Raw genomic sequence first — 24,346 nt, forward strand, 5'->3', positions numbered from 1 at the left:
CAACTGTGTGTTTGCAAACTAATTATCTGCTCTAAATCTCTAATGCAGCATGTACCAGACAATTTTTTTTTTTTGTAATGGGAAATAGCCAAAACAACATCTATGACTTGCATATATGGTAAACACAGAGTCAGCCCTTCACATGTCTTGAGCAATATCCTCCACTGTTGTTTAGTCTCCATATCTATGTCATTTTACAATTCCTTTATGGGAGAGGTTTCTATGCTTCCCTTACAGCATAGAAGTTCTATCCTCCCCCTTCCATCCAGTCGTCTAATTTTGATCAAGAGAGCCACTCACCGTTTGATCTTATATCCAACGTTTCAAAGTATTTTATTTTTAGTTTTTTTTAATACAAATTGTATGGATATGAAATTTGGTATGTGTCATCTTCTCATTGGGTTGCACCTATAAAAAATATTAAAAATAATTTTTCGATAAAATATAATGATCAAAATACCCCTTGAAACTTTCTGGGGTATTTTTATCATTTTATTTTATTGAAATTTTTTTTTTTTTTTTTTTCGCTAGTGCGAGTTTAATAGAGAAATGGACATCCAAAATTTGGTGTCAAACTAGTTTATAGAAAAAAAATTAAAAATAAAATAGTGTAGAGACGTGACATTGTGATTGGGGCAATCTTAGCCCTCCATTCATAATGGACGGTTGGATAAGGGGGAGGATAGGGAAGCATATAAAGCTTGCCCTTCTTTTATTGCTTCGTTACAGGTTTTCATCTTTCCGCAAAGATTTCACGCACACAAAATTTAGGAAAGGGAAAAGTTTATATAGAGCCGAGGCTCTAACAATCAAATTTGAGCCTACATCAAAAAATTCACTAGAATAGGTTGTTTTGATGCCCAAAAATCTTCAAATCAATCATCTCTACATCAATATGCATGGACATGAGAAAAAAATGGATTTCAAATTTTGGAAATAATGTATTTTGTAACACATTTATGGACCGTCAATTTTCAAGTTTCATAGATCAGTCGATCTATACTATTTTTGAAGCTGTAAACTTTATAAATAAATATAAATATATATTTTAAGCCTATTACAAAGATTTTCAATATTAAAACCACACTTCTCGACACTATTTGAAGGTAGGCTCTAATTTGATTGTTTAGAGCCTAGGCTCTATACAAACCGCACCCTTTAGGAAAAACTTTGAAGAGTATGTATTTGTATCACAATACCAAAGTTTCAGAAGAATTGCTCCTTTTATTATTTATAAACTGAATTTTCTTGGAAGATTTGTGCAAAAACTCCAAGATACAAGATATCATACAAATTTCAATTACCATAAATGACAAGCTAAAATTTCAAAAATGGATTTGGCATGTAATTCAGGTTCAAATTCTTAGAAACCCAAGACACATGAGTCACCCGATTCACCAGACACTTCTCCTTATGCAAAATAAGGATCTTATGTGTGTTTTCACATTTATATTTTAACTATGCTAAAACTATCATGAGAGAGACTTTCTATAGAGGAGAGAGAAAAGTTAGAATCAGTGAATAGAAACATGAGATTTACATTTCAAAAAAAAAAGAGAAACACGAGAATACCCTATGAAATATCGGCATTTTTTTACAGTCTCCAAATAAGTCACCCCCTGTTATATTGTTTTTAAACTTAATCACTGCCCTATTATATTTGTGTTTTTTTTTTTTTGTGGTTATGAATATTTGTCTTATAAGGTGTCAAAAGTGAGATACCAGCTTCTTCTTCTTCTTTTTTTTTAACAGAAGTGAGATACCTGCTTTTAAAAAATCCAACAACTCATACAATATTCTAAAACACTGCTTTTGGTTTTGATGAAGAGGCAGGGCTGGAAAGTTGCTTCAATCAATATTTATTGCCTTGTGATGTGTACCTTGATAGAGATTTTTAATATGGATAATAGAACATAGAGAGATGTTGAATTATTAAATAGTGAATGCATTGGGTTCGGTTTGATAAATTTGGATTTGTCATTTTATAAATTAACTATTTTCATCGTACTCAAAATCATTTAAATGTTTTCACTGACACCACCCAACTAACACTTTAAAAAACCTGACTTCTGAACAATTTGAAAAAATGGGTGGGGTTGTCTTTCCCATTAAATTACAACAAAAAAACATTTAAATATGGAAAATAGTCAGCCAGGGTTGCAACCTTATCAAAACAAGTAAATCGTTACTCAATAACTCATCAAAAATTACAATTCAAGCATTGAAAAACTTTTACATCGATCATCTCGACTTAAACACTATGGTCATAAAAAAAAAAAAAGAGATTTCAAGCTCTTAAAATAATGTATCTTATAACAAATTATTCTAGACTTTTCATTTTGCTTTAAATATAAGTGTTTTACAAATCTTGCATATTTGTACCATTTTTTGAGTTTCAAATTTTATTGCCGGAGTTAAAAATTGATTATAGAGCCATTATAGAGATTTCCGTTGTTGAAAGCAGTTTTGAACGACGATTTGAGGTGACGGTTTATTTAGTTTTCATAAAGCCTAACCTTATAAAAGGTCATGTAGGCCCACTACCCATATACCAAAAACCAGATCTCTCTTTTTCCTATTTTCTCTTCGAATTTGCACCCATCCTCTTATCCATTCCAATCCAAATTCAAGAGAATGGGGTCCACTAAAATGGATCCAATAAAATGTCAGCCAAAAGCTTTTGTGTTCCCATAGGAGTGTACCAACTGTTTATTCTTTCGGATAAAACCCAATTTAGGAGTATTTCTAGGATCCAAATATTTTGATATAATTGCCTCAACTTAGCGACTAACCTCAAAGAAAGCTATTTATAAATATTATGGCTAAAAAAAAAAAGAAAAAACATGTAATGAGACTATTTACATTTGGTATAAGGTAGTCACAATTGATTATGATCATTAGATGTGAAATTGGGTGATTGTATTTATTCCATTGATCTAGCTCAAAGTTCAAAAAAAGATTTCTCAAACCTTATAATAAACCAAGCTATTATATTTCACATCATATGACTATAAGTAATTGTGATTTTTTTGTAATAAAGGAAAATGGTCTCCTTGTATATAATTCCAAAAAATAATATTACGAGGTTGAATAAAGATTATTAAGTTTTTTGACAATGAGATCCAAGTGTTGGAAAATATATAATTAAATTTTAAATTTTTTTTTAAAAATCATACGGTGATTATAAAGTAAATCCCAAATTCTCATTATAAAAAAGTCCTTCAAACTAGCTTTCTTTTAAAGAGTAATTGTACAATATACACCTCTACTAGCACTATATACTCATGACTTTATCTACTCCATTTGCTCTCATCGAATAGTCGAAAATAAATCTGTCACACTCTCTCACTCCAGCAGAGAATTGGATTTCTCTCTCCCTCTAGTAGTGAGGCTCTCTTTGGTGTCCACGAAAGTGGCTTTATCCTAGGGAAAATCGCTAAAAACCCTCAAAATATATTTTTAAAATATTTTACTCTCGTTTTTAAAATTTTATTTATTTTTCACAAAAGTCATCTTTTATAACTAATATCCCCAACTCAAAAAGTTATATATTTTTTGACGAAAATACCCTCCATTCACATGACAAATCATTTTCGGATTCGAATACGAGACATTATACAACGCCGAACTGTTCAGTCTGGCGTACTTCAAAACACCGGATTGCCCCTACAAAATTCCGAACTGCCATATCAAAACACCGAACTGCCCCTTCAAAATGCCAGACCGCAACTTTAAAATGCCAGACCCTAACTTCCAAATGCCAGATCGATAATTCCAGCAAAAAAATAATCGCCAGACCACCACCATGAAACGTCCTACCACCACCATGAAAAGCCGGACCGCCCATTTCAGCAAAGAAAAAAAAAATCGGCGAACTACTTGTTCAAAATGCCAGACTGCCCTCTTTAACGAAAATAATTTGTTAAGTGAAGAAAAGGTATTTTTATCTAAAATAAGTGAACTTTTTGTGTTGAGGGTATTAACAAGAAAACATCAGTTTTTTGGGAGGGAGGAGTTGCTTGAAAAAATTGGGTGGGGGTGTAAAGTGGGTAAAAAATCCATATTGGAGAGTTTTGAGGAATTTTCCCTTTATTCTACTCATTTGACCTGCTTTTAGTGTTTAAATTAACTTGAGGTCCAAGTTGACATCTCTCCCTCATGCACATGATCCTTACTTCTCATATGGTCACAATAATATAAAAGATATATGAACATATGTATCTTTAATGGATGAAGTAGACCGGGTTTTATTAAATTGGGCAATCTGCATCTCATAACCCCATTAAAAAATTAGATGTGCTGTTACGAAACCTTGTGATGGCCTGAAAATCAATGCTGTATATTAAAAAAAAAAGAAAAAAAAAACAACCACTATGGTAAACAAATTGTCCTAATAGTATCCCTACCCCCACTTGCCTCGTATTGTAATTGGAATATCTCAGTAGTTCATTTAGATCCGACTCGACGGCTAAAATATGAATAAAAAGCTAAAACCTTTGTCTAATATTTTAAAAACTCTCTCTATCTCTCTAACACTGCATGATTCATGGTTTTGGGGATGGGGACAGGCTTTTAAGAGCCTTGGCGTTTGATTCATAAGTGAGGGTGGGTTGCTTCCATATTATAAAACATTATAAAAGGGTAAAAAGAAAGAACCTCAACTATCTATTATTTAACATTTTGTCCCTTGAGTTTCAAATAAACCTTTCTTCTTAATTATCACAGGTAGTTTTCCCCATATGCTCATAATTTTTTTCAAGTTCCCACCACAAGTGGCAATTATTATGGAAATTTTTATATTTTTGAATTTCCTAATTATTTTTAGTACTTGTAGATATTTTTTTGGTTTTTATATTTTAGCTTATGTCATTGTTTTATATTTTTTTCCAAAGTTAATTTGAAAATCTTAATGGGGGTATTTTTGGTAAAAATAAAAAATAATGAAAATAGGGGTAATATTTGAAGGGGAAAAAGTTTTGTAAGATTGCAACCCTATAGTGACGTGCACTTTAAAATTATAAAAGGGAAAGGTGTTTTGAAGTAGAAAAACCTTCTAATTAATCATCTTGATTTCGAGATGTGTGGATATGAAGGAAAAAAAATTAAGCCATAAAAATAATAAATTTTATAACAAATTATCTAGATTTTTTATTTTAAATGTTTTTAAGTATTTATAAATTTACTCAATCTACACTGTTTTTAGAATTTTAAATTTTATTATTAGGGCTGAATATGGATTTTTAACTTATTTTAAGGATCTTGACGTCTAAACTACATCTTCAAGCAAAATTTAGAGGTGATCGTTATTTTGTAGAGTACAAGGTGGACACCTTCTACACTTCACCCTTTTTTAGGTATCTACAAATTATTTGAGAAATTTCAAAAGATTTCCCTTATTGATACTAGATATTATGGGTGGCAACTTTATTGGGATAATATCATCATGCTATTGTTGGAAATTATTGGATAATATTTGGGACTCTAATATGTTAACTTTGATAATATGTATATTCAAATTAATTAGAATTAGCAATTAGTGAAATTATGGAAGTTTTGCAAGAATGTGCTTATTATACTATTTACAAATTGATAAATAAATAACAAAATTAACACAAACTGTGATGCATTGTTTTGGTCTTTACACCATATTTGCATAAATTTTATTTATCAAATTGTTGCCCTAATAATGGAAAAATTAAATACTAGCATTGGAGTTATTGTTGACATCAGAGTTTATTGCATAGCATCATTGGAGTTATTGTCGACATCAGAGTTTATTGCATACTAGCATTGGAGATATTGTCGATATCAAGTTTATTGCGAAGAAAGGAGGGAAAATAAATATTTTATATATGAGAAATGATCTCCCACCCATATGTGTAGGACCTCCAAAAGATCACTATTAAAATTGATATGGATTTTTTGAAAAGTCAAGTCCCACACTCACATGACACTTTTTTTAGAGATCTGTGCTAACTTTAATGATGATCTTTTAAGATTCTACACACATAGATGGGGGAAGGTCCTATAGGATCATCACTCTTTATATATTTAAAAAAAGTTTACATAGAGCTGAGGCTCCAAACAATCAAATTTGAGCCTATCTCAAAAATGTCACTAGAAGAGGTTGTTTTGATGCCCAAATATCTTCAAATTAATCATCTCGACATCAAGATGCATGGACATGAGAAAAAAATAGATTTAAAGTTTTGGAAATAGTATATTTTGTAACGTATTTTTTGACCGTCAATTTTTAAGATTTTCAAGTTTTGATAGTTCTATTGATCTACACTATTTTTGAAGCTTTAAACTTTATAAATACATATAAAAAATATATTTTAAGCCTATCACAAAGATTTCCAATATTGAAACCACATTTCTCGACACTATTAGAAGGTAATCTCTAATTTGATTGTTTAGAGCCTAGGCTCTATACAAACCACACCCTATATATTTTACTATATTTAATGTTTAATGTTTTCATATATTTACACTTATGTCCTAATTTTGGTTTTTTTTTTTTTTTTTAAATACTGCCAATTCCCAGTTTCCGAACCTAAAAAAACTCAAAAAATCCCAAAAAATAGAGAAAATAAAGATTATTGGAGCTAATTATCCACTCAGTCAGTATGCTTGGATTAAATAAACCAAAACCATCTAAAATTTAAATAAACTAGATGATTTTATGCTAACCTCAATATATAAAAAAAATCGATTTGAATCCTCTATATGCTAGAAAAAGAAAATACTGTCTTAAGATTGAACACAAATCGTCCAATTTTTTAAGGTTGAGAACTAAGTATCAAGAAAAAAATTAAAATTCGTGTTTTTATTTAAAAAATAATCATCTAATTATTCTTACATTAACAAATCCAATTGAACTCTATGAGCTAGAAAAAAAAAAAAATGTCTTAAGAACTAAACACAAATCTCAAAAATTTGGAGGTTGAGAACTAAGTGTCTGGAAAATTCTTTAGAAAATAAACATCTAATTATTCTTAAATAGTTTCCAAATTTTCAGAGTGAAAAAAAAAAGTTTTTTTTGGCTGAGAGAGTAGATACATTATGCTCTCGCGGTAGCATAGTATAAGCTCTTGGAATAATTTTTTGTGTCTCTTGTATCAGACACATGGTGCGCCGCAATCAGGAAATCCCATCTGGTCGTCCATGTGGCAAGAAGAGACTGGATGAACGGCTGTACTTCCAAAGCTCTAAAATTCATGCATTTGGCACGTGGGAACAGGATGAACCCACGCGCCAATAATGGTAGAACAAATTGGGCATTTGTTCTGTTTTTTGCTTTTATTTTGCTTTATTCCGACATTTATGTGGCATTTAGGAGAATGGAATCAAATTCCAACGGTATAAATACATTTTTTTTCTTTTTTTTTTTAAATATTTTGTATAATTATGTAAAATAAGATTAGCCAAATTTATGAGAAAATTTTATAGTATGCTCCACATTTAATTATCTTGTACTATAATCCAGGTTCAACAAGTGGGCCAAGTAGCCCAAGCGGTTTTGAGTCGGAGGTCGAGCTCGGGGATCTTATTTTTTTTAAAAAAAAATATAAAAAATACTAAGAAATAAGAAATATATTCATAACGTGTTTATTTATATCTTCTAACATTTTGGCAAAGATTGAAATGTATTTTGGTCATGAATATTTATTTTTATATTTTATCATATTTTTTAGTTTTTTGTAAAAATAACTCTGGTCACAAAGTCATTTTTTAGAATCTTATTTTTGCTAATTTTAAAACCACAATTAGTTGTGTTTTGTTTATTTTGATTTTTATTTTATTTAATTTTAATACTTTTAAGATTCTTGATGTGACAATATTTTTATTTCATCAAACAATTCCAATTGTGTAGATATAAATCAAACCCCCGTAAAATTAAATCCATATCGGCCAACCTTTGAAAAGATCGTGCCAATTTACTGTAATCAAAATTTGGCTTTTAACAAAAATAAATTAGAGAGAAGAATCAAGAATATCCAAAATACAAATAAAAACTTATAAATAAAAGTATACTACAAATTAAGTTTATACTAAAATAGAAAAGAGATGGTATACAATTAATAGAAAAGAGGTTGTATACAATGAGACCATTTACCTTTTATGTACACAATTATTATGTAGAATTATCCGATATGAAATCCGAAAGCTTGGGTGTATCATAAAATTCGAAAAGATTTCTTTTGAAGTTTGAGCTTGGTCAATGGAATAAATGCAATCATCGAATTTTACATCCAATGGTCAAGATTAATTGTGACCATCTTCTACCAAAGATCAATGGTCTCATTATATACTTTTCATACAAATAAGATATCCTTTTTCCTACTGATGAGATTGATTTCCAACAAAAGATGATTGAATTCTTAAGAGATAAAATTAGACATAAGAAATAAAATTTAAGTATAAGATTTAATAAGTTAAAATTTTAAATAAAAAATTAATTCTTAAAATTAAGCATATAAAATAAATTTTAAGCATAAGAATTAAATTGAGATTAAAAATAAAAAGTTATATATTAACACTGCACTTGCATTAAATATTTTAAAATTTAATTTTATCAAATAATTATGCAACAACTGTTTCGGGTCAGTTCTCTAATGATTAATTAACTTTAAATTCTTAAATCAACTTTCCACTTTAAGAGCCAAAAAGGTCAATCCTTTTAAGACCTGCTCTTAAATTACTAATTATTTTTTTGCTTTAAATAGCCAAAAAAGTGAGGATATTCTCAAAATGTTTTGAAAATATAGGGGGCAGTTCTGGAAAACCAGCATAGGTAGAGAAGCAGTCAAGAGCAAGTAACTTAGAGATTTAGGGTTTTATTGGGTTCTTGTCTGAATTTTTCATCGTTTTTCACTGGCTTTTTAAGAATTTGAAGTAAGTTTTGGATCGCTCCCCCCACTCGTCCTCTTAATATCGCTCTTCCGATCATTTTCCGGTCTGTTTCTGGCGTTATTTGGGCTAAAAGCTTGGATTTCATGGCAAGAAATCCATTTATTTTTTCGGCGTTGGGCTGGAAAACTGGTCGGAATTTTTAAAATTTTTGTGAAGAGGCCTAAGTTTTCGGGTTTTCATGCTTCCGTTTTGCGTCTTTTTCCTCTGATATCGCTTATCCGGCGCTAAATATAATTTGGTTGAAACGTGTTTGGATTTTCTGGCGATAAGTCGGTCGCTTTTCCTGGTGGGAATCATTAAAGTTATTTCAAAAAAAGGCCGGAGTTTTGATATCCGTTGAAAATTTCAAGGAAAAAACCTGAGGTTGAAGAGCTTTGAAATTGATAAATTTCCCGCAATTTTAGGAAGAAAAGTGGCTTAAAATAGGAGCTTTATAAACTCGAAGAAAATTTTGTCTGAGAATTTTCAGGCGTTCGATTTCTAGGGCTATATTTACTGAACAAAATGGCCGGAAGCTCCATTTTTGAGGGCCATTGAGATAGAATTTATCTGGAAAATTGACCGGAAAAGCGATTTAGGATCTAGAAAAGTGGTGAAGCTTCTGGTGTAGAAATTATTAGATTTACGGCCTGTTTTTCAAAAGAAATTCATTCGAAAATTAATTTTTTTCTCTCTACAAGTTTAAGGATAAGAGGCTCTCTAGAGACGCAGAGAAACTTTTGTAAGAAAAGTTTGGTGAAAAACTGATTTTCTGAAGATTTCACCTGGCCAAGAAAAGCAAACATTTATAGAGGGAACTGCTGGTGAGCTTTTGTTTTCAATAACCGGAAAAATCAGTTAGCAAAAGGGTTGTTAAGAAACTCAAAATTTTGGAGGAAGATTTGGAATTTTTGGAAGCTCTGGTTTTTGAAAAAGATTTGATGCCAAATTCTGATTGCTGCATTTGTTCAAGTTTTTTCTCTAATTTAATCATTTGATTGTAACCTGTTATAGGTTCCAAACTTTTACTCTATGGAGGAAAGCTGTATTAAACACATGTAATAAACAGAGGAAGTTGCAGTCTTTCCATTGAATTCAAAAAATTTGTGCAAACACTTAGGAAGTTAATTGTTTGTTCAAGTAGTAATTCTGAGACAAAATATTGTTGGAATTGATTTTTGATTTTGGGATCCACAAACTCGACGTGAAGAAGGTTAAGGGCACTGTGTTATAGCTAGACAATGGCTCAAACTGAGAACATATGGAGGAGATCCAGAGATTTTGCAGTGATTCTTTTTGGGTTTCTGTTAGCTTCCGTATTTGTGTCAGCTGAACGGAATCTGGTACTCAGAAGCCCTGAAAAAGAAGAAATGCATGGTAATTTTGCTCTGAAACTTGTCAATTTCTTATGGCAACCGAACCAGTCGAATTACGAGCATGTTTGGCCTGTAAGTTTCATACTTTCCTTTGCATGCATTGTTTTCCTTTTTTTTTTTTTTTCTTTTTTTTGGGTGTTACATAAAAGAAATACAATTTATATCATTTTCCTACTGGCCCTATCACTCACTAAAGTAACAAAAAAGAAGAAGAAGTTCATATCATTTTTTTTATAGTGGGTTTGTATTATTGTGCTTTACTTCAATAGATTTACAGGTTTATTAAAATATTTTTAGTTTTATATCAAAGTTTCAGGTTGACATTGAATTGCTCGGGGGCTCATGAGTTTTACATATAAGGAGTAGACCTTGAACTTTCTACTTTTATGGAAATTTGGCGTTAGTAACATAAATATTTTAGCCAAAATAGAAATTTGGAATGGTTTGGGTCCACAAATAATAGAGCTCCCCAGTATTCAGGACTTCGGAACAATTATGCACTGAAGTTTGAATAAAATGGCAAAGTAAAATTTTTACATCTCTATAACGAATTTCTGAATTTAAGTTGAATTCTGGACTGAATTTATTTTGAATTGAAGGACATAATAGCTAAAATTCAAAACCAGGTTACATAACTAATGAGCATTAAATATTTAACAATCTATTTAATATCATGATATGAGTTATATATTTTCTTATCAATTGAAATTTGTGTTCATCATCATCATTATTATTATTATTATTATTATTATTTTGGCTTATAATTTCACATTTTGAGCATCTACATTCAACAATTAATTAAAAAAATGAAGAAGAAGAAGAAGAAAAAAGAGTCTTTACTCAAATGCTTCAAGATTCTATTAATATCTTTATAAAACTTGTGAACTTTCTTTTTTCTGATAATGCTTGGTGGCTAAATTAAAACCAGTAAACATTGAAGATTTAGATTTGAACAGTTCATCTAAATTGATTTTCTATAGGAGATGGAGTTTGGGTGGAGAATTGTTCTGGGTACTATTATTGGATTCTTTGGAGCTGCATTTGGGAGTGTTGGAGGTGTTGGTGGAGGAGGAATATTTGTTCCCATGCTGACCTTGATAATCGGCTTTGACCCAAAATCTTCAACAGCTATATCAAAATGTAATTTCTTTTATAGTTTTATCTGTTAATAAACATGGCAGCATGATATATTATTGTCTCCCCAAGGTCTAACTATGATATATTCCATGTTTAATCAAGAATATTCTTTTTATATTTGATAATGCAGGCTTGTACAATTTGGCATTAGGAATGCCAACCTTGGGAAAAGGCTATGACGATAACGATGATAAATGCCAACCTTGCTTGGCCAGTCCATGGGCCGCCAGGCTGGGCCTGGTTTCGGGCCACACTTTATGGCCCACAGCAGGCTAGGGCAAAGGTCACTATGTCCAAAGAATTTTTTGGTGGGGTGGGGCTACGCTTGACCTGCACAGAAAATTACATAATGTTCAATATTGTGCATGCACACACACATTTTTTTTATATATAATATACATGTATATGGTGTATCATATACATAGTATATCCATTTATATAACCAAAAATAGGCTGGAGCCAAGCCACATCTAGTTTTTGCCTGGTCCTGGGCCATAAGTTGCAGTTTACTTTCCGGTGTGGGTATTGCCAAAAAAAGTCGGGCCATTGGGCTGGCTCAGCATGAGCCCACCACATTGGCAGCCCAAGGTGGCATGAAAAAGGAGCACAAGAACACCATGGATTTTTTTTGTGTTAGATAAATTTGGTAATGTATGGTCTTTGCTCTAATAAATGTTACCCAGTTTAAGAATGAGATGTGAACATCTGTTTGGGCAGGTATGATCATGGGTGCAGCTGGATCAACTGTTTATTACAATCTTAAGCTCAGACACCCCACATTAGACTTACCCATTATTGACTATGACTTGGCTTTGCTTTTCCAGCCAATGCTAATGTTGGGAATTAGCATTGGAGTAACCTTCAATGTGATTTTTGCGGACTGGATGGTCACTGTTCTCCTAATCATTCTTTTCATTGGTAAATATTTCTCTTACGGTTTTCTTTTCGGTAGTTAATATTCTGACAGCCCATGAAGAACCCATTCCAGCTTGTGAATATTGATGACTCTACCTTCCTTTAAACTCAATGTGACGATGTGATTTGCTTCCATTACATAGGAACATCAACAAAAGCTTTCATGAAAGGTGTCGAAACATGGAAGAAAGAGACCATACTTAAGGAGGTATCTTTATTTTAGTTTTTGCATATGCCAATATATTTCCTCATCAGTGAAACTTGAAAGCTGTGACCAAGAGTTGAATGGCTTTTCTCCTATTGCAGGAAGCAGCCAAACGTCTGGAGGGTTATGAATCGAATGGTAAGTTGTTTGACCCTTCCTTCCCTGGTGCTAAATTATGACACGAGCTGTGCCCCCTCGTCATGTATGTGTGCATTGTATGCATGCATTCTGTATGTGCATGTTTTCATATGTATGTGTATATGCATATGCATTCACATATCTGTGGAGGCTAAACATTTATCTTGATTTTTTGTTGAAAACTCATAATCTTTATAAAGTTCTTGCTTCAGGAGGTGAGGAAGTAGAGTACACGCCTCTTCCAAGTGGTCCTGGCAATGGCAGTGCACAATCCAAAGCCTCAAGAGATGCAGAGGTGAACAGGAAAACTCTCTTAATTTTTCCCCTTTGATACATAGGACCTATTGATGATGCTTTTAAATACTTTAGTGGATTGATTTCTTAACTGTTTTTTGTCCAGGTATCTGTAATTGAGAATGTTTACTGGAAGGAACTCAGCCTCCTGGTCTCTGTCTGGGTTGCCTTCCTTGTCTTGCAACTTATGAAGGTTAGCTCTTTTGTTGGGTAGTAATTTAGGTTAGCTTCTTTATTTACAAATTCTCATGCAGAACTCCATGATTTCACTCTTTTCCCTTCACATGGCTCTATAGCCTTTTCATCTCTCGATTTCGTAACTTGTTTCTGTTGTTTTACTTGCAGACTAATACTACAACTTGCTCGGTAGAGTACTGGGTTTTGAACTTGTTACAGGTAAATTGTGTTCATTTGGAATGGTACACCATACGCCAATGTTGAATATACACCAAAGGCAATCTGCCATCCGTTCCCAATAAGGGATGGTAAAGATTAAATGTACCCTTGTGAATGTCACAATGGGCCAACTACGGCTAGTCTTCAATGCCTATCAGTAGGAATGGATGGTGGACGGCCCTTTGCTGCACCATACACCATACAATGTACATCACTGGTGTAGCCTATACTTTCCTCATTTATTTTTCAGAAGCCATTTTTGCTTTCGACTTTTTGAGGCCTGGTTTAGTAGCAGACTGCAAAATTAATTGCACATTCTTATTCTATTTTTGTAGGTCCCTGTTGCTGTGGGTGTGAGTTTGTATGAGGCCGTTAGCTTATACAAAGGATGGAGAGTGATTGCTTCAAAGGGAAATGCCGGGACAAACTGGAAAATCCGCCAGCTGGTTCTTTACTGCTTCTGTGGAATACTAGCTGGTATGGTTGGTGGGCTTCTTGGGCTTGGAGGAGGCTTCATATTGGGGCCACTTTTCTTGGAGTTAGGCATCCCACCTCAGGTATAAATATCCTTTTCAAGTTTACTTTATGCCCTTGTTACAGTACTCATTATGCCAAACGACCCAAGAACTAGATCCACTTATTAATCTTTTTACATATAATTTTGAAGGCTATTTTGGGGTATTAAGCAAGTGCTTTATTCCTTCCTCAAGGGGGTTTTTAGATAGATCTTCCAATTTTTTCTATTTGTTTTGATTTAACATTACATGAATTGAGAGATAACAATGTTATCCTGCTACTATACATGACTAATGAAATGAAAGCAGTTAAAGATGCAGTAGATGAGATTCGAGAGTCTCAGTTTAGTCTCTTTGTCTGCTTCTATTCTGTAGGTCCAAATGTGCTCACAAACTAAGTTTAACATATTGTTTCGAATACTGATTTGCTGAGTTGCTTCCTGATTTATGCAATATAACTCTTTTGCAGGTTTCTAGTGCCACTGCAACCTTTGCGATGACATTCTCCTCGTCCATGTCAGTTGTTGAATATTACCTTCTAAAGCGGTTTCCTGTCCCTTATGGTATTTCTTCATTTTCTCTTTGATTTTTTTTTTTTTCTTCTTCTTCTTACTTTATTATTTTGTCGCTTAGAAAGAGATTGGATTTTTTTTAGTCCTTTCTCCTTCATTTACACTAGAGCTGGAAATTCAGATTGATTTCTTATATATTTTGCAGCTGTCTACTTTGCTCTTGTGGCTAGTGGTGCTGCCTTGGTGGGTCAGCATGTTGTGAGGAAGATAATTATTTTGTTAGGGAGGGCTTCCTTGATTATATTCATTCTCGCATTTACGATATTTGTGAGTGCAATCACACTAGGTAAGCATCTCAACTGCAGTGTATCTGGTTTAATCCCCAGAAATTTGACAATGGTTTCTTCATTAACATTTAAAGTTATTTTATATCATCATCATTATCGTCAAAGCTTGTTCTCATTTTATTGATATTTTTCAAAAAGAATTGGGGACAAGTAAAATGGCTTTAAAAAAAATGAAAATTTAAAGCCATTTCACATATGGGAAAAGTTTATATAAGATGCAACCTTAAAATGTAGAATCACAGATGTACCTAAAAAATCTATCGAAAATGTTGTTTTAATGTTGCAAAAACACTCTAACTGATCATCTCGACATCAAGATGCATGAATATGAAAAAAAAAATGTTTTTGAGTTCCGAAAATAGTACAGCTCGCATCCATTTTCAAGCTTTTCATATATTTATAGATCTACTTAATTTTAACTATTTTTATAATTTAAAATTTTCTAATTAGGTATGAAAATAGATATTAAGATAATACTAAGAATTTTTTACAACAAAATTACATGTTATGATAAAATTTTAAAGTATGCCTTAATTGGATTGTTTAAAGTTGCAACCTTATAGAAATGCCTTAATTGGATTGTTTAAAGTTGCAAACTTATAGAAACCGCACCCTTTACATTTTCCTAATTATTTTTTTGAAAAATAGCAATAAAATGATCAAACCACTTCAATCACTCAATGAGATGGTTAAATCAACCAAATTACAAGAAAGTGGTTATTTTTTAATAAACATCTCACCTGGGTACCTTCTCAAATATTTTGTCAGGAAATGCCCAACTGCCCTTGTGCCTGCTTTGAAACACTAAGTGAGTGAGGGTACTTTGGTAATGTTGGCCACTAAAGTTACTCAAGTTTAATAACCTAAATACCCCCTTCTTGTTCCATTTCTTTGTTAAAAAAATTTGTTGATATTTACGTGTTTTTGGCTCGGGTAATTTAAGTGTGGTCAAATTACCAAAACTAATTTTTTTAGTTAGAAAACATGTTCCTGATTTGGAACCCGGGATAAGCAGGGGTATTTATGCAATGAGGTAGCTAAATGTCATTGCTTTTCAAGGTTCAAAAAGTCTAAAACAAGGGCAATATGGGCATCCTTTTTTAAAACTCTTGAGAAGCAACCTAAATGAAATTTTTTTCGGAGTAACGACTTTGTTGATAAAATTGTTCATTCCATCTCATTATTATTATTATTATTATTATTATTTCCTTTCTTCAAGTAGTTTGATTAATTTAATGATATGTTCTTTTGTGTAACCTAGATATATTCTTTTGTGTAATCTAATATTTACAACTAGTGTTTCAAAAGTCGACTTGGTCAAGGTACCTAGCCTTTGGTTAAGCCGAGTTATAATTCTGTTGAGTCCGAGTGCATTTGGCCAAATAATGTACAACCCAAAAGAGTAAAAAAAAAAAAAAAGTAAAAAAAGGGTAATATTTTTTAGATAGTTAAAAATAAGAAAAAAAGTTAAAATAAGTAATAGGAACCATTAGAAGATTAAAAAGATGAAAAAAAGTTAAAAGAAGTAATAGGAACCATTACAAGATTAAGAAAAAATCTGTAAAAGAGTTCTTACTGAAAATTTTCATGCATAACTTGAATGTTTCAAAAAAAAATTAGAAAAGGGAAAAATATGAAAGTTCCTTAAAAATTAATAAAAAAATAAAAAAAATTCTACCAATATAATGGTGTGTTTTCCATTTTTTACCATTTTTTATTTTAAAATATTTTTTAAGAGCTTTATAAGGGTGGGACAAGTTGCCATGGAACTTGCCTCAACTCTGGCCGAGGCTAAGTTCCTCGCCGAAGTTCAAATGGCCCAAGTCCGATTGGACTCGGGCACGTCCTAGAATACGATTTGCATGGAAAGTAGACAATAATGCTGTTTATTTTTGTTACAAAATGTCACAATCATCTCTAGCCATCAGATAGTTGAGAGTGTCATTTTTTGCCCTGTGTTAGGTTTTTTTACCAAGGTTATTTTGATAATAATTTAATATAAATAATTTGTGATTAATACGTTATAGAGAGAAAATTAAACTAATAACTTTAGGTTCTCCTATCATATCAAGAATGGAGGAAAAAGAATAAAAAAAAGGAAAGTTACCAAACTTTATTTCTATGCTTTGTATGTGATGGATTGGCTTGTGCTATTTAACAGGTGGAGTTGGCATCTCAAACATGATACACAAGATTCAGAACAGGGAGTACATGGGATTTGAGAACCTCTGCTCTTATGATCCATAGCATGGATCAGATGGGGGAGGGGGGGAAAGGGGGGGAGAGAGAGATTCTTGTAAATTCAATTAACCTTTTTTGCATCCAATTATAATGTTTCTGTCTCAATGTTTTGTACAAGTCTATATGCTTGCCTTTTGTGATGACCACATGGTGATGCTTTTATCATATGGTCATTTGGATCATACAATATCATTATAGCATTAGGAAATAGGGGGTCTAATCATCTAATTTATTAACTGGTTATTTTTGAAAGATTATTTCATTTAGTTAACTATTTTGTTAAAAATATACCAAAAATGCTCGATCATTGATCTGGAATACAAGCAAGATATTTTGGTAATTTACCCCTACTTAAGTTGCGCAAGCTAATTTGCATTAAGCTCCAAACATATTTTTGATATTAAAATCTATTGTTTTGAATTTGGAATTCAGAACATAATAATTATGGACTAGCCCAAATGATTGCTTTTGCATTGAGTTTTAAAATTAAGAACATGTTTTTCATATGAGCAATGATCTTATGAGATTTTCTCACATCCATGTGTATAGGATTTTAAAAAATTACTATTAAATTTGATACAGATCTCTAGAAAAGTTATCACATGGGTGTAGGATTTGATTTTTTTAGATATTTATGTCAAATTTAATAGTGTCAAATTTAATAGTGATATAATGTGTGTAGGACCCCACCTACACACATAGGTGTGGGAGGGTCTTATAAGATTATTACTCTTTTCCATATTAAAATCTATTGTTCTCAGTTTAAAACTAAAAAAGGTTCCGTTTTATAATCTTTTCCTTTTTAACGGGAAAGCTTTCTATGTGATCCCATCTGCACATGAATGAATGAGATTGTACATTACGAGGCTATTTATTTTATCTATAAGGAGGTCACAATTATTTTTAGCTATTGGATGTGAAATCGAATAAATGAAAGTGTATCACAATATTCAAGAATTTTTTTTAGGACTTGTATCCAAATAATGATGCGTTCTCAACCTTTTAATTTTAAATCTAACGGTTAATGATGATTGTGACCTCCTAACATCAAAGATAAATAATCTCATTTTATAGACTTCTTAAATTATATGTGACTTAATTTCTCAACTGTTAGATCTGAATGGATGGTGTGGATTGTTCAAGGCACAATATCACGTCAAATACTATTTGATTTTTAATTTTTAAAAAAATATTTTTAAGTGAAATTTGGGATGTCCTATCCTCATTGGGGCACACCTAATTAAAATAAAAAAATATATATCTCGTAAAAATAAATGACAAAATGCCCCTTGCAGTTTTAGAGGTTTGTGGTAATTTTTATTCAAGGAAGTATTTTTATCATATTCAACCCTTCTAGATGTTTGCATGTTTTAAATTTCGTTGCAAAATGATTTATACAATAAAGATTGAAAATAAAGCATTATGAGCCATTGATCAAGTTCTGATGTTCAAGAGCCAACTTGTGACATTGTGATCATTCTGGTTAAATACTTAGATTTGATGGCTGAGAGCAGGGCCATATATATGTTATATGTGAGTGAGGTCACATGTAAAGCTTCCCTCTTTCAAAACTAAAGTTCTCAGTTTTCAAAAGATTGGATTCAAATTTTTAATAGCCAGATAGATCGAGGGAAGTGATTCGAAAGTATCTCAATTAGGGGAAGATGCCTATCAAATTTTCAGATCAATTTTTTCAAAAAATAACTACCTTAGTTTAGAAATTGAAGTTTTGAACCACCATCTCATTAAAAAAAAAAGAAAAGGAAAAAAGTATACAATAAGACTATTTACCTTCGGTATAATGGGTTACAATTAATTTTGACCATTGGAGGGCGGCATTTATTCTATTAATCAAGCTGAAATTTCAAAAGAAATTTTTGCAAACTTTGTGGTACACTTCCTTATATAAAAAATAAATGGTTTAATTATATACAATCCCTTAAAAAAAAAGAAACCTTGGTTCGGAAGTTGAAGTTTTGAATTTGAGATATTTTGTTTAAAGATTTTTTTTTAAAAAAAAAGAAAGAAAAACATAAAATAAGATAATTTACCTTTGATACAATGTAGTCATATTACTATTGCTATCGAAAATTATAGTTAAAGGCAAACAATAATAATAAATAAATAAATAAAAATAAAAGGGAAAAATTGGGTTTTTTCGAATATTAGTGCATCGCAACATGACGCTGAAATTCAAAATCTCATATAAAACGATTTCCCGGGAAACGGGGTGTTCCCGATATTTATAATCTTGTCAGGGTTTTTTCAATTCATTCTATCCAACAAAACTTCCTTCTCTCTCAGCGAAGAGAGAGCTCGGAAGCTTTTCAATTCCCAAAATGCCCTCACTGCAACTCTCTCCTCCCTCCTGCTACCTAAACCCTAATTTCGCCTTCACAAAACCAGGGTGTTCAAAATCACAAGCCCTCAATCCTGTTATAGGGCTCGGGACCACCTCTAGAAACTGTAATTTTCGGAGAATTTATTGTAGAGGTAAAGGAGCAGAAGATGCAGAGGCCAAACCGGTCATCGAAAAGAGCAGGGGAGGTGGCGGTAATGGCGATAATGGAGGTTTCAATGGGGGGAATGGGGATGAATCGGAGGAAAAGGGGAAGCTGCAGTTGCCTGAATGGATTAATTTGACCTCTGAAGATGCAAAAACAGTGATAGCTGCGCTTGCTGTATCTTTGGCTTTTAGGTCCTTCATTGCAGAGCCTCGATATATTCCTTCTTTGTCTATGTACCCTACCTTTGATGTCGGTGACCGAATTGTTGCAGAAAAGGTATTCTCTCTCTCTAGGGTAATGCAACCATCTCTCTCTAGGGTGATTTCTTTGTATATATATATTTATATAAGCACGTCTTACTCTTTCATGAATTGATTGTTCTATAACTCTATGTTGAGGCTTTCTTAAAGGTGCTTTGATAATAGGCAATTGTTGATGAATGTAGTATGGTCCATTATCTATGTTACACAGAAATCTGTAGTGTGTCAGTATCTGATATAATGTACAGGTGTATGAAATGTTAATCTCATAATTATTCTTTAGACACCATGAAAATGTTTTTTTTTTTTTTTTAATAATGTTGATGTTAGGCACCATGAAAATGTTAAAAAGGAATGTCTCAGTTTCCAAAGTGTTGGATATGGATGCTGCGTCCTTCTTGCATCACAATGCACAAAAAGTCATAGACATAGTTCAATATGATTACGAAAATTGTTTTTTGATATTTCTTTCTTTACCTCAGTAAGAAGATCCATCTTTAACTATGAAATTGGATTACAAAAATTGTTGAAGAAGTTTAAGGTTAATAACCAATTAAGGACTCCATATGAACTTTATCAGAGAATTTACTGTTAAGAAAACCTATTTCTTTTTTAAAAAAAGAAACCTGCCTTCTTGGGTGGAAATTGAATAAGATAACAATATTCAATTATGATCCTATATAAAGTTTTTTTTTCTCATCCTAAAACTTTCTGAATTGATACACACCCAAGGACATAACATATCTTGCGTTACTGGTTGAACCATCTCTCCTTTCTATCGAGGATTGGTTTTTTTCACGTTATCCTATTACGTTATGTAGTCATAACAGTCTCTCTACACTCCACCGCAAAGATGTTATGGTTTGGGTGATGTACGACATTATAGCCAAGGTTCTTTGGAAGTTTTTTTAGTGATGGATAATATATTATAATCCAATGGAGTTGTTTTTATTGATGGACAATATATTATAATCCAATGGACTATAATGGGGTTAGGGCATCTGTGGTTACAGAGTTTGATGCCCCAACATAACGTCCCACCCTCCAATCCGACCATTAACATATCCAATGGACTATATGTAAACCATTGCCAAATTGGGTTATCGCCATCCATTGAATTTGAAATGATGAACAGTGGTAGTGAGTTAAGTCTGACCCTCCAGAAGAGGGCATGATCTAAATGGTAGTCCCAATCTTTCTCTATACACCGTCCATGATTCTTTCTTCAATTTAACAAAATGTTGTTCCTGTTAAATAACTCCTTTGACTAATTATCAGGAAGGTATGAAAATTAAATCAAAATGAAGACCTTCCCAAGACTATAGAGGATCTGAAAGAGAGTGGGAAGAAATGTTAACCTATCCTGACCTGAGTCTAAGCTAAGGAATGTCAATCTTCATGCCTTTAGTCTGGTCTTTCCCAGGCCAGAAACTCTTATGGATGTGTTCGATTCGATGGGAGATATACAAAGCATGCGTAAATAAACCAAGGATCTCTGGAAACCAAGTTCTCTGAAATGGGCGGACAGATGTTATTGATTCTGTACATTCATGAACTCGAGCAGTATTGGTGATAGTTTGTTCCTTTTTTTGGTTGTCCATGCAAACAATGAATAGTTAGAATACTCTAATGGAAATGGCTTGGTGGATTCATATTCGAAAAAAAAGAAAAGAAATTGAATACTCTAAAGGAAATGGCTAGGTGGATTCATATTCGAAAAGAAAGAAAAGAAATGGATAGGTGGATTGAAACTTGAGATACTTTGATGTTCATTGGTTGTCCTTGGTGGTTAATACAAAAGATGTTTTTTTAAGGTACCCAGTGATTTGGTGAAATTTGAGAAAAAAAAAATTGATAATGTTCATGACATTACTTTCATTGTATTATCTGAATCTCTAACATACGTCTATGATATTATTTTAGGTTTCATACTATTTCAGAAAGCCATGTGTCAAAGATATCGTAATCTTCAAAAGTCCTCCAGTTCTGCAGGTGGATAAAAAAAAGTGTATTTATTTAGTTATTTTTATGTATTTGTGTATGCCATTGCCTGCATTGGTTCTTACTTCTTAGTTTTGGATTGTCTATACTTTGCAGGAAGTGGGATATACAGATGGGGATGTATTTATCAAACGAGTTGTTGCCAAGGAAGGGGATACTGTGGAGGTTTGTATATCAAAAACAACAGTATTAATGTTTGGGATTTTAGTGCATCTGATATGGGAGACCTACTAACAACCAATTAAATTAGAACAAGTTTCTCTTTTTTATCTCCTATGATTAATTACTTCTACTGTTGAATAGAAGTGCTCCAACTAGTTTATCACATAATAGGGGTTAGTAAGGAGCGAAAGAATCCACCATACTCATGCCTCGATACCTATGTGCTTAATCATTGACGGCCATAGGTGGCTTCACTGTCGACATACCTTTCTCTGCCTTTTGGCTAAGATCAAGTTTAGTGTATCTCCTCAAAAATATATGCAGTACTTGATAGCCTACTTAATTAGATTGTCAAGTGACATATTATCGTAAAACTTGACCAATTTATGGTCTGTTTATATTGTTGCAGGTTCATGGTGGAAAGCTTATAATTAATGGAGTAGAGCAAAGTGAAGATTTCATTCTTGAGCCACCTGCTTATGACATGAGCCCAGTAGTATGCTTTCATCAAATTTTCCATGAAATAACTCTGTTACTAAAGTTCCTTTTTAGGGATACAATATGGAAAGAGCTTTGAAACTACTGCTTACCTTGTATCATTCCCACATAGAAAAGCCCATTCTGATTGTAGCTATTGGGGAAAGGTGAAAAAAAAAAAAAATTGTTTATATCCACATCAGCTTTTCACTGCATGGGATAAACAAGTGCTTGATTGCTTATATACTTTTTTTATTTTTTTCCCTCGTACAACTATGTGTTTACAAACTAATCATCTGCTCTAAATCTCCTATGCAGCATGTACCAGACAACTCTGTTTTTGTAATGGGAGATAATCGAAACAACAGCTATGATTCACATATATGGTAAACATAGAATCAGCCCCTACATATCTTAAGCAGTATCCTCCACTGTTGTTTACTCTCCATATCTATGTCATTTTGCAATTCTTTTATTGCTTTATTACAGGTTTTAACTGATCATCTTTTCGCAAGGTTTCACACACAGAAAATTTAGAAAACACTTTGAAGAGTGTGTATATTTTGTATCAGAATACCAAAGTTTCAGAAGAATTGCTCCTTTCAGTATTTATAAGCTGGATATTCTTGGAACATTTGTGCAAAAACTCCAAGATGCAAGATATCATATATATTGAAATTACTATAAATGCAAAGCGAAAATTTTTAAAATATGCAACTCTTCCATGGTTTTCCGCATTTTATTTCAATTGCTCCTTCCAGAGGAGCTCTGTTTCATAGCTATACAAATTACTACAAATGTTCCCATACTAACTTTTTTTAAAACCTTTTTTGTGAGGAAAAAGAAACAAGTCCATTCTGAAGATGATGCTTTTCAGTTTGATTGTTATGTTAGATGTCGATTTCTCTTTGATTCAGGAGTTTGTCATATATGGGTATTTTTTGATCACATACGTTTTAAAATGTGCTATGCCTCAGGGGGCCTCTTCCCTCAAAAAACATATTAGGCCGATCGGTTTTTAGGTATTGGCCACCTGCAAGATTTGGTAGCACAGTTCGTGAAGAAAGCTGCTCGGACAAGAAACAAGAAAGCACTGTAGCCTCATAGCATTGAGCCACATAATTTTCATAGACAAGAAAAAGAAGTGGTTTATAGCAGCATTTTCGCTGGAAAGGAACTGTCTTGCTGAAGATAGACCTCAAAAGTTCTAGAAATACTGGAACTTTTTGGACTTCAAGAGATCGGTAACGGTCACCATTCTTATAATTTATAGAGAAATGAGAATCAGTTACTATATCCATTGAATTGGTCCCCAAGTAATTTAATTGGGTCTATGAGCTTGGAGACCCATTGTATCTTTGTATCTTTTTTGTTTTTTGTATCAGTAGATTTTTGAAGTTTTAGAGGAGCTTGAATAAGATTTTGACCACAATTTTGAGAGAGAGATGCCTTGTTTCCAGGATCCTATAAGTGAGATTGGCCTTGTTTTAAGAAACCACAAGTCAAGTGCCCATATTTCAATGGCTTATTTAATATTGTAGCCCATAATGTTACCACTTGGATGAGATATAATCTGTTTTACAAGTAAGGGATGCCTGATAGGTCCATAGTGAGCAATCATCCTTTAATTTGTAGGTTGTAGGGTCATATTTTCCCCCAAAACTAATGCAATGAACACTCACCAAAAGAACAAGGTTGACAAATAATACAAGAAAGAATGCCCTTTTAATTAAGGCTGTGGTTTGTATAAGGCTGATGCCCTAAACGATCAATGTAAGGCACACCTTGAAATACATCTAAAAATGTTAATTCAGTATTAAAAATCTTTATGATGGCCTGAAAATTTATTTTCATCTCTATTTATAAAATTTAAAGCTTCAAAAATAGTGTGAATTGAACATATCTATGAGCATTTGATTATTTGGAAAATTGATGTTCTAGATATGTTCATACATTTTGAGATCAAGA

At 32.5% G+C, this 24,346-nt stretch overlaps 2 protein-coding genes across 10 annotated transcripts; both read left to right on the forward strand.

The window, feature by feature from the left end:
- Window positions 1–8,872: 8,872 nt before the first annotated feature.
- Window positions 8,873–17,076, forward strand: LOC18426583 (sulfite exporter TauE/SafE family protein 3). 8 transcript variants are annotated; one of them, XM_020662659.2, is made up of 13 exons: window positions 8,873–9,719; window positions 9,910–10,343; window positions 11,252–11,411; window positions 12,126–12,326; window positions 12,467–12,531; window positions 12,630–12,666; window positions 12,867–12,961; window positions 13,067–13,153; window positions 13,306–13,356; window positions 13,692–13,913; window positions 14,341–14,434; window positions 14,589–14,729; window positions 16,892–17,076. In XM_020662659.2, exons 2-13 carry the CDS (start codon window positions 10,137–10,139, stop codon window positions 16,975–16,977), a joined length of 1,446 nt encoding a protein of 481 aa, XP_020518318.1. In that variant the 5' UTR covers window positions 8,873–9,719; window positions 9,910–10,136; the 3' UTR covers window positions 16,978–17,076. The 8 variants fall into 8 exon arrangements, with proteins under 8 accessions (XP_020518318.1, XP_088722724.1, XP_020518320.1 ...); XM_088866598.1 differs by having other exon boundaries at window positions 12,879–12,961; XM_020662661.2 differs by having other exon boundaries at window positions 10,106–10,343.
- A 2,127-nt stretch (window positions 17,077–19,203) lies between these two features.
- Window positions 19,204–23,822, forward strand: PLSP1 (plastidic type i signal peptidase 1). 2 transcript variants are annotated; one of them, XM_006833246.4, is made up of 6 exons: window positions 19,204–19,754; window positions 21,662–21,730; window positions 21,836–21,904; window positions 22,311–22,397; window positions 22,697–22,764; window positions 23,356–23,822. In XM_006833246.4, the coding sequence occupies exons 1-6, from the start codon at window positions 19,311–19,313 to the stop codon at window positions 23,483–23,485; spliced, it is 867 nt and encodes a 288-aa protein (XP_006833309.1). In that variant the 5' UTR covers window positions 19,204–19,310; the 3' UTR covers window positions 23,486–23,822. The 2 variants fall into 2 exon arrangements, with proteins under 2 accessions (XP_006833309.1, XP_088722731.1); XM_088866605.1 differs by lacking the exon at window positions 21,662–21,730 and having other exon boundaries at window positions 19,237–19,754.
- The last annotated feature ends 524 nt before the right edge of the window (window positions 23,823–24,346 follow it).

This window comes from Amborella trichopoda, chromosome 5, assembly GCF_054954075.1.
Source record: "Amborella trichopoda isolate Santa Cruz 75 chromosome 5, AtrichopodaSantaCruz75HAP2 v2.0, whole genome shotgun sequence".
NCBI lineage: Eukaryota > Viridiplantae > Streptophyta > Magnoliopsida > Amborellales > Amborellaceae > Amborella > Amborella trichopoda.